We start from the raw sequence: 15,624 nt of genomic DNA, 5'->3' as shown, positions 1-15,624 counted from the left end.
AGTCAGGGGTGCATTTATCCTTTGCAACCCGCACTGGAACAAGGCAAGGGATTGAAACTCATCTCTTCAGAACAGAGACTAGCAGAGACCTCTCCCTGTGGACAAGGAACATAGTGCAGGGCTGTCACAACTCAGCTGAGCTCATCACAGAAATCACAACCTGTGAGTAACGCTTGGAAGCTGCTCTTCTTTACAGTGACTCCCTTCAGCTTTTTGTCCTTAAGCCTATTTCATTATACACGGATCAAAATGTTGGCTCTCTGGTGATTAGTCTGGGATCAATGGTTAGAGTCAGAAAGTAAAACTGGAAGGAACCTCAGGTCATCTGGTCCAATCCCCTCCTAAAAGCAGGATTATTCCTGTCTAAACTCTCCCAGACAAATACTTGTTTTAACCTGCACTTAGAACCTTCCTGTGACAGCAATCCCATATCCTTTTCAGGTAAAGCAGGAAACAGCCGGTATTCTTCTCCAAGGCCATTACTAATAGAACTTATTGAATTTTCAACACAAGCATGAACTGCTTTCGTGAAAAGTTTGTTTCTTGCTCCTCCAGCCAGTTGTAGCTTCAGGGGTACCTCTGGTGAGGTACATGGAGAGGGTAGCTAGTCCCAGTCCCATCTCCGCCTTGGCCTTCCTGACAGCCCCCCTGCAGCCCCGAGCAACTGCAGTATAGTCCTCCCTGGTGATGGCCCCTCCCTTCCATTGGGTGCATGCTTCCCTTTTAGCTAGGAGACATTCCCGGGTGCTTTTGGTGAGCCATGGGGGCTTTTGCAATTTGCTTCTCTGCCTGAGAGGATTCAAATCTTGGTCTGCTATCTTCTGGAGAGTGCCCTACATGGGGAAGGGGGCACACTGGAGAAAAAAAGTCAAGGTTCATTGGCCAAAGAAAGAGCAGAAGAAACATGATTAACCTTGTGGTTATGACACTTCTGGGGCAGGGGGAAGCAGTCCTGGGTTCTAGCTTACTTCAAGGACTGTTTCATATCGAATACATTCAAATAGTCCTTTGTATCACACCCCCTTGCTCCCTGCAGAGGAGGAAATCAAAATGGGTTTCCACACACTGACTGGATGGTCTAAATGCAACCACCACCACCTACTCCAGTCACATCCTGAAAGCATATGGACATTGCTACTGTAGAGCCTTGCAGGTGCATGTTTGACATGGTCTAAGAACCCAGACTGCACCATGCCCGTTAGGGAGACAGGCAGGAATGCCTCATTTCTGGATCCCAAGAGCATCCTGTCAGCCCTGGCAGGACCCAGATATTTCTGGGCATGTGCACACACAAAACTTCAGACAACTTCTTTTAGGTCCAAAGCTGAGGCTTCTGATGAGTTAGGTAACTCCTCGGGCAAAATTTGGGAGTTTCCGGTATCACCATTTGGGGTATATGCAGAATTTAGGCACTTGAAAAAGTTCCTGGATGTGGGTTTTAGTCCTTGAGCTAACCTAAAGGTTAAACCAACATGCTGCAGGTTTTCTGCTGCAATAGGTTTTGGATACAATTATCAGGGCCTTTTTTCCAATTACCATGAAACTAATTAGTACTCAAAAGTGTCTTCAGCTTTGTTGAAATTCTTCAGGCATTCCCCTTACAGCTTTTAATTTTTGTCACTCGTTTTGTACTTGAAAAGAGCGGCTGTCTCTCTGAATATATAGTTTGGAAGCACAAAATGCCACCTGAATCTTAAATTTAATATTTTACTTTGGGTCTTGACATTCAGAGATAAACAAAACTGTGAAGAATGATATGAATGAAGTAAAGGGATGATTTTATTAATCCCAGCAACATCTAAAAAAAATCAATTTTTATGTGTATGGATTGTATGAAAATACATATCAATCCCATTTTGATACTGCAAAACAGAATGAATTATATTAATTTTTCAAAGCCTTAGGTATAAAACTAGAGTGTCTTTACTTTACTTAAGGCCATCAGAAGATACATCATCTCACAAGGTATCAGTCAACTCTCAGGGCTGTCTTTCACATTCTTTCTCCAAAACTCTTCAGCCAAGCGTTTAGAAATACTAAGGGGACAGACAGAAGTTACATTTATTGCGTGACTGGCCCCTTGAAAGCGCTCTACAGCCATGCCCTTGCAGAAGGGTACAGCTGCAGAGCACTTTGAAAGTACCCAATTGAATGAAAATCTGAACCCTCATTACATGTAGGGTTTGTACAGAAGCCTCATTACAGTACATGAGGGTTCAGCTGAAGGTGCTCAAAGCGGAGCACCCTTGTTAATGTCTGTTTGCTTGCACTGGGAGCAGGGTTGGGCTGATGCATCTTAGCCTTGCCCCCAGTGCTGTCTTAAGAATGGGAGGGAGTTTTGACTGGGGTTTGCCCAGCTTGCATTGAAGCGCGGGGCAGAAAGATTGTACCATCATGGGCAATAATCTGTGAGTGCCTTGTAAAGAACAGGTCGTGTCCACAGAGGGAAAACCAGCTACTCAAGAGCCTTAATTCCTCTGACAGGAAGAGCTGGCAGGGAGGAAAGCAGACCAGCCAAATCTACAACATGTCCAGCCTTCATAATGTGTGTGCATTTGAAATGGAGAGGATACTCCAGTATCTTGACAAAAAAAGTTTAGGGTAGGCCCACATTACAGTAGCTGAATGCTCAGCATCCTGCAGAGAAAATAAGTCCTACCCACATGCTCTGTGTGCATGTGCATTAGCTTGTACCAGTACAGCTGAGCTAAATGACCCCAACTTTGAATCAGCTTCATCCAGCCTCAAAGGTGGAAGAGTTTTGCTACATAGGACCAGACCATCAAAAAGCCTGAGGCAAAATTGATTCAATCTAGGCAGCTTCCTTTAAGCTTTGTACGTTGAACCGATAACCAGCTGAACTGACGTTCAGTTTTCAACCGGGAAAGGCAGGGGGAGGCCTGCACTGACCCAGGCTAGTAGGTGGGGGTGCCACAGCATGTCTCCCAGCCTGCTGGCCATTATGAGCCCAGCCAAGTGGGGCCATCCCCAATTGGCTTTTCAGCACATGTCCCCAGTCCCCGGCTGTCCCCCCACAGTGTGTTGAGGAGCCCTCATCCAAGTGCTGACCCACCTGTGGGGAACCTCCACCTTGGCGGGTTTCCCCAGCCTGGGCAGCCAAGGGGAATTCTCCCGCGCCCCCGCTGCTGCTTGCCTCAGCCACTGCCACAGGAGGGAGGAGGAAGCAGTGCCCTGGGCCAGGTGCCTGCCCACACAGCCTGCATGGGGGCAGCAGGGAGCCTATGCCTCGGGGGCCTCCCCCCCAGCTCAAGGCAGCCTCCTCTGCGACACTGCTCGCTTCAGACTCCTTCCCCCTCCTCCTGTGGCAGCAGCTGAGGCAAGGAGCTACGGGGGAGCAGAAGGGGAATAATTCCTCTGAGCTCTCCAGGGCTGCTGTTCGGGGGAGAGCCCCCTAAGGCAGGGGCTCCCTGGTGCCCCCATGCTGGGCTGCAGGGGCAGGCATCCAGCCCAGGGGAATCCTTCCCCCACCCTCCTGTGGCAGTGGCTGAGAAAAGCGGTTGTGCCAGGGAGGGGGGGAATTCCCCCAGCTCCCTGGGATGCCTCCAGCAGGGGGAGGCATTGGCGACACGTAGGGGGTGCACACAGGTGAATGTGCCCCCCCTGAGATTGGCTGCTGCCGCCAGGCAGTTGCCGCTTGCCACACATTTCCCTCCTCCAGCCCTTGCTGAAACTGCCAGTGGCGTCTGTGGGCAATTGCCAATCGCTGATCACTGCCCCTCGGCCACCTGCAGGCAGTCCCCACTCGCCACTGCCACCACCACCATTGCCAACACCACTTGCCTGCTCGAGCTTTTTAACACAGAAGCTTCCGAAGCAGCTAGAAATGTATTTTCCTCCATAACTTCAGTTAATTTTGAATCATTAATAAGGCTACAGAGCAATGGATCATCTATCACAGGACAGGTTAAGTCATAGTATCCTTTGGGTCTGTGCAGATTTTTTGGATAGCCTTTAGGCACAGAAAGTCAGCTGTATTACATATGTTCATGTGTCTTGAGCAACAAGCCAACCATTCAATTAAATAATTATTACTTACATTAGGGTTACCATATGTCTGGGTTTTCCCAGACATGCCTTCTTTTTGGGTCCTCCCATCTCCTTCCGGGTGGTTTTTTAAAATAGCAAATGTCCAGGATTTTGTTCTGCTTCTGCTTTCCCGGCACTTCCCCTCTGCCCCCAGCCCCAAACAGCTCCTTGCTGAGGTAGACCAGGAAGGTGACTGGAGGCTGGAGCATGGGCCCCGGCAGTGTGTGCGCATGCATGTGTGTCTGCCAGCGCTGCAGCAGGGTGGGGAGGCAGGGGAAGGGGGTGGGGGATTCTTTAGGGGCAGCAGGGAGCTGAGTGGTCGGTAGGACTGGGGAGGCAGGGGGCTATGGGTTGGGAGTGAGGGGCACCAGTAGGGTAGGAGGGCAGGGGGCTATGAGTTGGGAGTGAGGGGCACCAGCAGGGCTGTGGCTTGGGAGTGAGGGGCAGGGCACGGCTGGGCATGGACGTATATCACTGTCCCCCCCACAATCATATAATGCCCCCCCCCCAACACACACATACACAGGTGTCCTCTTTTTTGAAACTGGAAATATGGTAACCTTAATTTGCATATAAACACCAACTGAGTGGCCAACTGTGGTAGTAACATGCCTAACTACCTCCATGTGCCTTGGGAAGGCAACCAGTAGCCTTACCCTATTGAGCTAGCAGTAGACACAGAAGAAAAAGCAACTATTTTAACTTGGTCTCTGCTCAGGGGGAGAGTAAAGGATGGAAACAGATACATCATAAGTAAATGCCAAGTAACATATGTCATAAGTAAAATTCTGTTGGAAAGTTAACTAGTTCTGGTTGGCAGTTATATTTTGCAAAAAAGCAACAGATCTGTTACTGTATAGGTTCCCGGGCAGTTTGCCATCCCATGGAAATAATCAGAGAGCAGTAGAAATTATTCTAATGAAGCCTATTGCAATTTCTGCAGGAATTTGTCAATCTGTAAAAGAGATGCCATCTGTTCAAACACACTTAACTGGCTTACTAAGAAAGACTAGTGCTGAACTACAAAAACCTTGGGAACGCAAGTTAAAAGACATGAACTGTCATGTGTCAGGCACCTAAAGGTAGCATCTAGTCCTCTAGCTATCCAGCCTCAACTAGTCACACAACTTTAGCTGTGTGTGCACATTTAAGGTCTCAGCTTTAACCCTAGGGCTAAGTACAGACCATCAAAAAGCTGGAGGCAGAATCGATTCAATCTAGGCAGCTTCCTTTAAGCTTTGTATGTTGAACCGATAACCAGCTGAACTGATGTTCAGTTTTCAACTGGGAAAGGCAGGGGGAGGCCTGCACTGACCCAGGCTATTAGGTGGGGGTGCCAGAGCAAGTCTCCCAGCCTGCTGGCCATTATGAGCCCAGCCAAGTGGGGCCATCCCCAATTGGCTTTTCAGCACATGTTCCCAATCCCTGGCTGTCCCCCCACAGTGGGTTGAGGAGCCCTCATCCAAGTGCTGACCCACCTGTGGGGAACCTCCACCTTGGCGGGTTTCCCCAGCCTGGGCAGCCAAGGGGAATCCTCCCGCGCCCCCGCTGCTGCTTGCCTCAGCCACTGCCACAGGAGGGAGGAGGAAGAAGTGCCCTGGGCCAGGTGCCTGCCCACACAGCCTGCATGGGGGCAGCATGGAGCCTATGCCTCAGGGGCCTCCCCCCCAGCCCAAGGCAGCCTCCTCTGCGACACTGCTCGCCTCAGACTCCTTCCCCCTCCTCCTGTGGCAGCAGCTGAGGCAAGGAGCTACGGGGGAGCGAAAGGGGAATAATTCCTCTGAGCTCCCCAGGGCTGCCGTTTGGGGGGCAGCCCCCCAAGGCAGGGGCTCCCTGGTGCCCCCATGCTGGGCTGCAGGGGCAGGCATCCAGCCCAGGGGAATCCTTCCCCCACCCTCCTGTGGCAGTGGCTGAGAAAAGCGGTTGTGCCAGGGAGGGGGGGAATTCCCCCAGCTCCCTGGGATGCCTCCAGCAGGGGGAGGCATTGGCGACACGTAGGGGGTGCACACAGGTGAACGTGCCCCCCCTGAGATTAGCCATGCCCCTCCTGAGATTGGCTGCTGCCGCCAGGCAGTCGCCACTTGCCACACATTTCCCCCCTCCACCTCTTGCTGAAACTGCCAGTGGCATCTGTGGGCAATTGCCAATCGCTGATCACCACCCCCCCCGGCTGCTTGCAGGCAGTGCCCACTCGCCGCCACCACCACCAACATTGCCAACACCACCTGTGGGCAGTCACTGTGCCGCCCCAGCCTCAGGAGGCATGAGGCGTCCGTGGGAGGAGGGCTGCAAAAGGGTGAAAACCCTCCACCCGGGGGCTTTCCCTCCCCTAGCATGCTGTGCAGACCTAGGCTGGGAGGGCCTGGGGGTCTGTTCCCCTGCCCCCATCCCTACGGGCTGACAGGTGCAGGCAGGAAGCATGCTCGGGAGAAGAGGGGCAGGGCAGACCCTGCTCCACTGAAGTAGACAGCCTAGCCCAGGGCTGCAAAGCATCTTGGGATGCTGGGGGAACACGTTAACTTGAACTGGGAAGGGAGCTGGGACAGAATTTCCATAAACTGACTTGGGCTAAATCAGTTAAGTCTGATACTACATCCATCCAGGTTTATCTTCAACTAGTTTTGGCCATTTTGAAAGTGTAAAGTCTGTCCCTAGTCCTGATGTTTACAAAAGGATGGCATTACTTGTCTATAAAATAATGCTGAATTCTTTTTTTTACAAGTCGAATAGTTTCAGGCTACATTAGAATAATTTTGAAGTCAGGTTTTTGGGGTATTTTTAATTTGGCTGTAAACAATTCTAATGGTCCCTTTAAAAGTTAGTAACCTTGTTACAGCTAAAAGGGTGAATATAAATTGTTGTGGCCATGAAAATGAACACTCTGATGTGAAGAATCTTTTGTTTTTCTTACTCAGCTTGTACCTACAAAAACCAGGAGTGCCATCTGACCATCCACTATGAGCACGGGTTCTCTCTCTCAACCGAACCACAAGATGGTGCCTTCTCTAAAATGATTATACAGTATCCCTATGAAAAACTAAAAATGTCCTCCGATGATGGGATTAGGATGCTTTATTTAGACTTTGGAGGAAAGGATGGAGAACTTGTAAGTAACATTTAACTATAAGAATGAAACCATTGTAGTATGTGATTACTTTAAACCACTAATTCCTGCAAGATTGCTATGATGCAGTGTTTTATGGTCCTTGAATTCATGGTTTGGGACAGGCACTAACAAGCCTAGTTATATGCAAAGCAGTTCCTGGGTACCGTGGTTCCTAGGAATCAAGCTCTGATCTGTTAAACTCTTAAAACAGGAGAATGATCCAGTGGTCTCCTAGGTGTCAGACTCCAGTCTTTATAGTTATGTACACCAATTAAACAAATTCTGAAAAAAAAAACAAAACGCTAATGAAGGGGCAGATTTTTTAAAAGATCCTGGTACCAAACATATTGAGCTCTTTTGAAAACCTGGCTAGTTGTTCTGGTAGCTGAGTATGTATCAATCACTTCTGAAGATCTAAAACTTCTGATGCTAAAATCTTTTGGATAGTCAGTCTGACAGGTCCCCGCCTTGTTAGCTTGTTACCTGTCAGACTTGTTAAAGCCTGTCAACTCTACCTCGCAGGTGCTCAGTGCCTCTCAATCAGGTCATTAGTTTGCTCTTTACCTGCACAGTTCTGCAACATTGGTAGCAAGGCCAATAAAGTCCCTCTTTATAGCCAGAGGCTGTGCCCATTATTGAAATACAGAATTAGGAAAAAAAAACAAAACAGCCACGTCAAATAGTGGCACAGAATTGGTTTGACTGGCAGTTGACTGGCCCTCCAGAAAAGCCAGTTGGCACCTGTGCCTAATCCCACTGTAGAGTTCAGTCAGTCTTGAATAAGCCATCTGCACTTGCCATGTGAACATGGTTACTGATGGAAACGCACAAACTGAACACACACAGTGAACTAATTTAGAACAGGGGTGGCCAATCTGCGGCACGTGTGCCACTAGTGCAGGGGCAGGCAATTATTTTGAGAGGAGGGCCGCTTACCCAGTTTTGGCAAGTTGTTGAGGGCCGCATGGGTAGCCCTGCCCCTTGACAGGTGCCCCACTCCTTGACAGGTGCCCCACCCCCTGGTCATCATCTGGGGACTAACATCCCAATGTCTTGGGACCAATGTCCCAGGGCCAGCACCGGTGGGGCCCAAAGCAGGGTGTGGGCTGGCAGGGGACTGTGTGGCCAGGCTGAGCTGCACCCGCAGGGAGAGGGGGGAGCTGGCCCAGCTCCATAGAGCCCCTGCCAGCTGGGACCCCGCGCTCATGCCACCCTGCTCTGGGCCCTGCCAGCACTGACCCAAAGGCACCAGTGTGGGCCCTATGCTCCATTGAGTCCCCGTCCGCTCACACCCAGTGCCCCCCAGCCCTGCAGTACAGGCAGGGGGGGCAGCACTCAGCCCCGACCCGCTGCTTGCCAGCAGGAAAGAAGCTGGTGCTGTGTGGGGGGAAAAATGGCCCCTCACCTGCCCCATGGCCAGTGCCTTACGCTGCAGGTGCTCACAACCCATGCGGGGCTGTCCGGAGCAGGCACAGGCAGCCCTAGGTAGGCTGCGAGTGGCTGCAGCGTGGGATGCTGGGCATGGGGCAGGCAAGGGGCCACTTTTCCCCGTGCTCAGCATCAGCTGGTAACCCACCCCACTGCCAGCCTGGCAGTGGGGCTGGGTTACAAGGTGGTGGGGGAGAAAGCAGCCCCTCCCCATTCCATGCCTGGCACCTTGCACTGCAGCTGCTGACAGCCTGCCTGGGGCTACCTGTGCCTGCTCTGAACAACCCCACATGGGCTGCAAGCACCCCCAGCGTGGGGCGCCAGCCATGGGGTGGACGAGGGGCTGCTTTTCTCCGCACGGGAGGAGCCCAGGGAAAAGCTGAGCGCAGAAGAGGAAGCGGTCCCTCCCCTGCCCCACGCCCGGTGCCCTCCACTGCAGGTGCCTGCAGCCCACATGGGGCTGTCCAGAGTGGGTATAGACAGCCCCACACGGGCTGCAAGCAACTGCAGTGTGGGGCACCGGGTGTGGGGTGGGGAGGGGCCGCTTCCCCCCCACGCTCCTTCCCTGCCCGGGGTCCCCCCCACTTACCTAAGCTTCCCGCGTTGGGGCAGCCACGTGCTCCCAGCCCAGAAACCCTGGCTGAGGCTTCTGGCTGGGGGGTGGGGCTGGGCAGGCCCCGCTGTTGTGGAAGCCCACTGGACTTTCCCTGGGTCCTACTACCCTTGGTTCCTGTCATTTTTGACAGGAACCAAGGGCAGAGAAATATTAATTTTTCCAAATTTTTTTAGGAGCCCCTCAGGCTGGATAGAATGGCCTCATGGGCCAGATGCAGCCCGTGGGCCATATTTTGCCCACCCCTGCACAAGTGGTATGGGCAGCCTCTGCGTGTCAGATATGACCGATCAGGGAGAGGACAGGTAGCACAGCAGCAGCTAGCAGCAGATGGAACAGGGACCCCAGGGCAGGAAGCAGAAAGCAGAGCAGCAGACAAAGAAGGGGGAGGGGATCACAATGGCACTCAGGAGGGTATGGGGCTACTGGAAAGGTTGACCCACACTGGCTTTCAACCCTGACCTGCTCACACCCAAGTTAGGATTTGGCTGTTGGCTTCATTTAGAGTAAGAGCAGGCTGGTAACAGAAAGTAATAAAACTGTTTCTGGTCATTGTTTTTCAGAGGTAGGTGTGGGATTTCAGAAGTTAGCTTTTCAACCCAGCAATATGGACCTGGAGTGGGCACTGGTGGAACTGACAAGTTGGTAGCATTGACAGTACTGGTGATTTTATTAAAATGGAGTAAACTGTACACCCTAATCTCCACCTGATCTAAATATCTTCAGTCAGTACTGCCATTCTTGTGGCTGCACAACAAGGGTAGACTTTATGTAGCCATTTTGCCCAGGACATATTGTGTGCATGTAAATAGATTAGGAAGCTCAGAGGACCAGAGGGAACATTGCTGAGACATTGTGCCACAATAGTCAGCTGTTTTATACACCCTGCAGCCATACTGCATTGTTTCTGCTTTTGCTCTGTCACCAGACTTAGACCTGTACTGATTTATGTTTTTGTCCTTACAAGGCAGTGAACATAATGAACAAAAGTGAGATGACAGTGTTAAGAAATGTATGCTTTTTCCAGACTCTCTTCCTGCTAAATGTGGACCTCTCATGCAACATCCCAAAGCACATTTCAACAAGCACAGATTGTTTCATTTGCCAGAGCTTTCCAGAAATAGCTCACTACTATACCTCTAACTTACACTGAGCCCCAGGGCTACAGGTTGATCCAAGAAAGGTCTTTGGAAGTTAGGTGCGTCAGAGTGGAATCCACACTAACTAGCCTGCTAAGCAGGGGGCTACGTAGAACTAGCTAGTGCTAAGGATGGAGGTATATGTTAAATCTCTCCCTTCTTTGGAACTGAGCTGCTGCTTTCCACTGAGGAGATATGGCCTGGAACCCTCTCCTGAAGGGAGACAACCAAGCCCTCTCTTTAAAATGTGAAATAGGAGCAACTCTCATCAGACATTGCAAAAGGGAGCTTAGGCACATAGCACAGTGTTTTGGACTCCATTCGGCAGGCCAGAATACTGAACATTGCAGTAAGGGCTAGAGCCAACAAAGCCCTTTGTTGGCTCTAGCCCTAAAGGTCAAGGTATTATCTGATCTCTGACAATGCTCTCAGTTAGCGAAAACCTACTGAGGCTGACTGAACTGCTACCATGCAGTAAGTCCCTCTTCCCTCCCATCCATCCAGACTGTACCCCAAAGCTGTTTTCCTGTCCTACTCCAGTAGAAGACCTGTTTTTCTCTGCGAGTTTCTCTCTAAAAGCTAGAGATTTAATCTGCATGAAGACTGGAAGGGTTATTTTTCCCCAACTTCTTAATGGAACCAGTAGTGTTATTTTTATGGCCTCATCCAAAAGTGAACCTTGCAGCCTTAGGATGTTGTTTCAGGCAGATCCAGGATTACTACTGATTAATCTTAATCGCCTAAATATTTGCTACAAGAACAACTGTGTGAATATAAAATTCAGTGTAATGGATGTGGTAAAGGGCTGTTTGTTGCTTTGAGAATATTAGGAAGCAATAAATCAAGAATCTGCAAATGACTGCTCATCTTACCAGTGTTCTAATACAACCATCAAGAACTCACACTTTTCAACTCTCTTTTTTAATTTCAGCAACTGGACCTGCATTCGTGTCCAAAACCAATTGTGTTCATCATTCATTCCTTCCTTTCAGCTAAGATTACGAGACTTGGTTTGGTAGCATAAGTGGGATTCATCTGTTTCCTAAAAGAAAAATGGAGCTGCCATGCTAATCCGAAATACAATCAACATTAGAAACCTGTAGCTGCTAGCAGTATACAAACAACTGGAGTTCAATGCAGGGACTTTAGCTCTGGTGATTTCTGAAAATTTTCCAAGGTACAGCCTTCATTTTGAAAGGGAGGCCCAAAAAAAGAAAACATACCAACATGTTTAAAGACCAAGAACAGTCTTTTAAAATCACTGTTAATTACAGGATACAACAACATAGCTTATTGTAAATAATGGCAAAAAATGTAAAACTGCATACTGTACAGTGGAAATGAGCAGTGCCATATATATATGTAGACATTTCAAAATCATAAACTGTGCCTATTTCAGAGTATTTGTTTATAAAAAGTAAGTAAGGGCTAAGCAGAAGACAGACCAGACACTATCACAGCTGCAATTCAGTCAAGGTTTCAGTTTTGAAATGTCATAGTGAGTAGAGACTCTACAACAAAGGTTTCAAAAACAAATTGTTATCTTCCTCCCAGTTTGTTCACTATTTAAATGCGTTGCTGTTCTAGCTGAGCCATGTGAGGCAGCTGCTGGAGTACCCCAGCACATACATTTTGGCTGGGTCCTGTAAACAGCCCTCAAAACGGCCCAACGCTTCCCTATTGCCCGCACATGTAAAGCTACCTGTGTATGATGAAGTCTGAACAGCAATAGCTATAGGGATCTATCAAAAAGCCTGTCAAGCAGAAGAGAGCACAAAAGGGGCATGTTTCAGAAGTGTCCTTAATTAATGAGCACATGGGGTAATTTTTTTCAAAAGCACTCAAAATTACTTAGGAGTTTAACTCTGTTGAAGTCAGTTGTACCTATGATCTATTTTGAAAAGGTCCCCAAAATTCTTACAAGCTTTTGAAAATTTTGCCAAAAAAATTAAGTTACTGCACCCCACTTAAAATCGTGAACTAGAACTGCCACTGTGTCCTGCTGTTAAATCAGCTGAATTGAAATGGACTTCATTAAGACTTGCATTTGTTTAGCTCAGTAAATTAATTTAAAATACACTTTTGAGATCCAAGAAGTGGCTTAAAATGTATTATTAGCAGTAAAATGAAAATAAAATATTGATCAAATAGAATTTATATTGCTTTTAAACGGCAACAGAACTGCTTCAAATAGGTCTTTATAATGTGTTGATGCTAAAAAACATGTTTTGAAAGCCAGAGCCTATAAGTGGTCACAGTGTAGCGCTGCAATGGTTCATTATTGTTACACTTCAAAAGCCAAGTAAGTTCTAAAATAAATGCTACTCACTGAGCAAAGGAAAAGAAATTAAATGCTCTAAACACAATTTGTTTCCATATGAACTGTTTTATGTTAAAGTCCTAAACATAGTAACAAGGCCAATGTTTCCACATAAAATAATCTATATTTTTATAATGGGCTAACTAGTAATAGAAACTCCTTTACAAGTTTTAAGAGATGTTGGGCTAAATTCACAAAAGTTGTATTGTACTTGCAAACATTACACCCAAAGACGACAGCACACAAATTAAATATTTGAAATTGTTATCTTCACAAAAAATCCTGAAAACAGTTGGTCTATCTGAACTCTTTTACTTTGATTGGGACTTATGTAAGGAACTAAAACTATCTAAAATGTGTAAATTTAAATAATATACCAATATTGTCCAATAGTGTGCATTTCTAACCTCCTCAAAACTGATATTCATGCAGTTCCTTGGCACAAAGTGTTGGTCTTTCCGGCTTAAATTTTCACAATACTCATATTGCCTCTTTTGGGAGGCAAATGTATGTCATATGTTTGGGGACTGGCCTTCGATCACAAGATTGTATTTCAGTAGCAGCCTGTGCAGAGCATGTAAAAAGTAAATTCAAAATTGTATCCCTCTGTTAAATCATTACATCTTCCAAGTCACCCAAGCAAAGTGTTTTGTTTTGGTTTTGTACAAGTACAAATACTTAATGAATTTGGATCCATATTCCTCTGGAAATTCCAGAGATTAAAGTAGCAACTGATGTACTGTGGGTACGGTGAAATGAAAATGTAAATTATACTGCACTATCTCCTTATACCTTTTAACACTTAAGATCACTGGAATGTTATAAAATTACATGTATGTGCATTGTAAATAATCAGAATTCATATATCTGTGTCAACAAATAAATTCCACAATATGTAATCTAAGGTGCTCAGTACCATATGAAGTATAAGTGAATAACTAAATAGTTTGCAATGAAAGTGCATATTATATATTTATAGACAAATTAAAAAAAGGTAATTACAAATGTTATTTCTTCATTTACAGATTTTGGACTGATTCTTATTTGGATGGGTTTGACAAATGAAATATGACCTTACTCTACATTTATAAGAGTAGTTAATATTTATATTTTAGAGGAAAAGAATATATTTAATAAAAGTCATTTATTGGATTTTTGTGAGGTGAGCTTAATTGGTATAATAGGCTATTTAAGATGCTATACTTGCACCATTTTTGGTCCTAGGGAAAACAGGCATAATTTCAGTTAAGCACATGAAAATACTACTATTCAGCATTGTATTTATAACATGAGGCTAGACTGTTCTGAAATTAGTCAAAGTTTGTTAATGGTATCAATCAGCAGTATTTGGTGGCCTGTGTGAACTAAGCCGATGATGACGATGTATCTCCTTCACATGGGCATCTCAGACATGGGTGGATCCAGGATTTTGTAAAGTGGCTGTGTGAGCAGCAACCAGCACTGCAGGGGTGGCAGCACTCCTGCTCCCAGTCTCCTTGTCCCCCCCACCAGGGTGGCAGACCGCCTACAGGAGCAGCAGTCAGGGATTGTTTTTTTTATCCCACAATCAGATAAGAACTTTCCCTCCCCCTCCCCCTCCCTGCTCAGAGGCATGTCCCCTCCCATCCCCTTCTACCCATCCCTTGCCTGCCAGTGCTGCTGTCCTTAGCTGTTCCAGGGATGGGAAAGAGTCTCTGGAGATCCTCCTGCCCTGCTTCAGCCAGGCTGCATATGGACCCAGGCTTGGCCAAAAACAACAGGAAGTGGGTTGGGTTACTTTTCCCCACGCCTGCTCCCAGGCTGGTAGGAACTCCTGGGGGGAACTGGGTAGGGAGAAGGAACTGACCCACTGCTGCTGCTGTCCCTGGATGAGCCTGACTTCCTGCAGAGCTGGAGTAGGCAAGGGCAGTTCTGGAGTCTGCCCCCATCCTTGCCCCTGGGGTAGCTAGGGATAGTGGCACCAGGGAACGGGGAAGGAGATCAGAGGAGGGAATGTGCCCAAAAAGATCCCAAAAGCTGCTCCCATGGCATTATTGGCTGAACAGGGGGGTACATCCAATGCCACTGCACACCCCTGGACTGACCCCTGATCAACTGGCAGCTGAACAGAGCCACAAAGATCAAAGAGGAAATGACAACTGCACTGACTTTCTTGGGATCAGATGTGCAGGAGGATTGAGGAAACTGCAAGGGCTGGTATTTTTGTACACCTCCCCAGCAAGAAACTTTAGCACTGAAGGACCCCAGGCACCTTAGATATTTAGGCAGCATCTGAGCAGGGTTCTAAATAGCTCAGCAATACCTAAATGTTGGACTCGGGTGTTTAAGGCTTAAAGCCTCAAAGGTATTTAGGTGCCTAATTCCCACTGCATTTCAGTGGGAATTGGGTATTATATATCCCTCCATCCCGTTGTGGATTTATCTTATACTTCCTGTAGTATCTGCTTTCTTGGTGGTAGCATTAGGGTAATGAGTGGATATACCCATGTTTGAACAGTTCTCAAAAACCTAATATTCCACCTTAATTTTTAATAACAAATGGTCAGGGAAAGAAGATGGAGTTTGTTTTCCTCACTCAAATTCTTGATGTCTTAAGCAGAAAATCTAGCTGAGCAATCTTATGTATTAAAGCTGTTAATTTACCAAGGCACACAGCAAATTAAGGGAGAAAGTGCTGTCTAATTTGGGGCATACTAAAACAGCCTTATCACAAAGGCTGTTCAAGAGGATGACTTTTAATGTTCATCATTCTTTAAAACTATTGCAGGAAACTAGAATACTGTAACTGGAAAACCCATGTGGAAACATCCCCGTTAATAAGCACTTTACTTGCACGAACAAACATGGAACACATAGACAGGAGGTGTTACAACAAGACTGTTACTGTTATTCTGTCATTAAATACAACAAATCCAATATGTTGGAGATACATTCAGATGCTTGCTCAGTGCCCTGCTCCTTGGAGTAAGGA

The 15,624-nt window shown here is 47.3% G+C and overlaps 1 protein-coding gene across 1 annotated transcript in view; it reads left to right on the top strand.

Annotated features, from left to right (window-relative positions):
• Positions 1–13,805, top strand: part of SNTB1 (syntrophin beta 1) — a gene marked incomplete at its 5' end in the record, with an annotated part of 243,494 nt that extends 229,689 nt beyond the window's left edge. The window contains 3 exons of the mRNA XM_019519512.1: positions 3–162; positions 6,963–7,153; positions 11,265–13,805. Of these exons, the coding sequence (XP_019375057.1) occupies positions 3–162; positions 6,963–7,153; positions 11,265–11,357 (444 nt within the window). The remainder of the gene's footprint in view (positions 1–2; positions 163–6,962; positions 7,154–11,264) is intronic.
• Positions 13,806–15,624: the final 1,819 nt, after the last annotated feature.

The sequence above is a fragment of the Gavialis gangeticus genome, unplaced genomic scaffold (assembly GCF_001723915.1).
Source record: "Gavialis gangeticus isolate Ggan-Ray unplaced genomic scaffold, GavGan_comp1, whole genome shotgun sequence".
Classification (NCBI taxonomy): Eukaryota; Metazoa; Chordata; order Crocodylia; family Gavialidae; genus Gavialis; species Gavialis gangeticus.
This window is presented reverse-complemented; position numbering and strand designations above follow the sequence as displayed.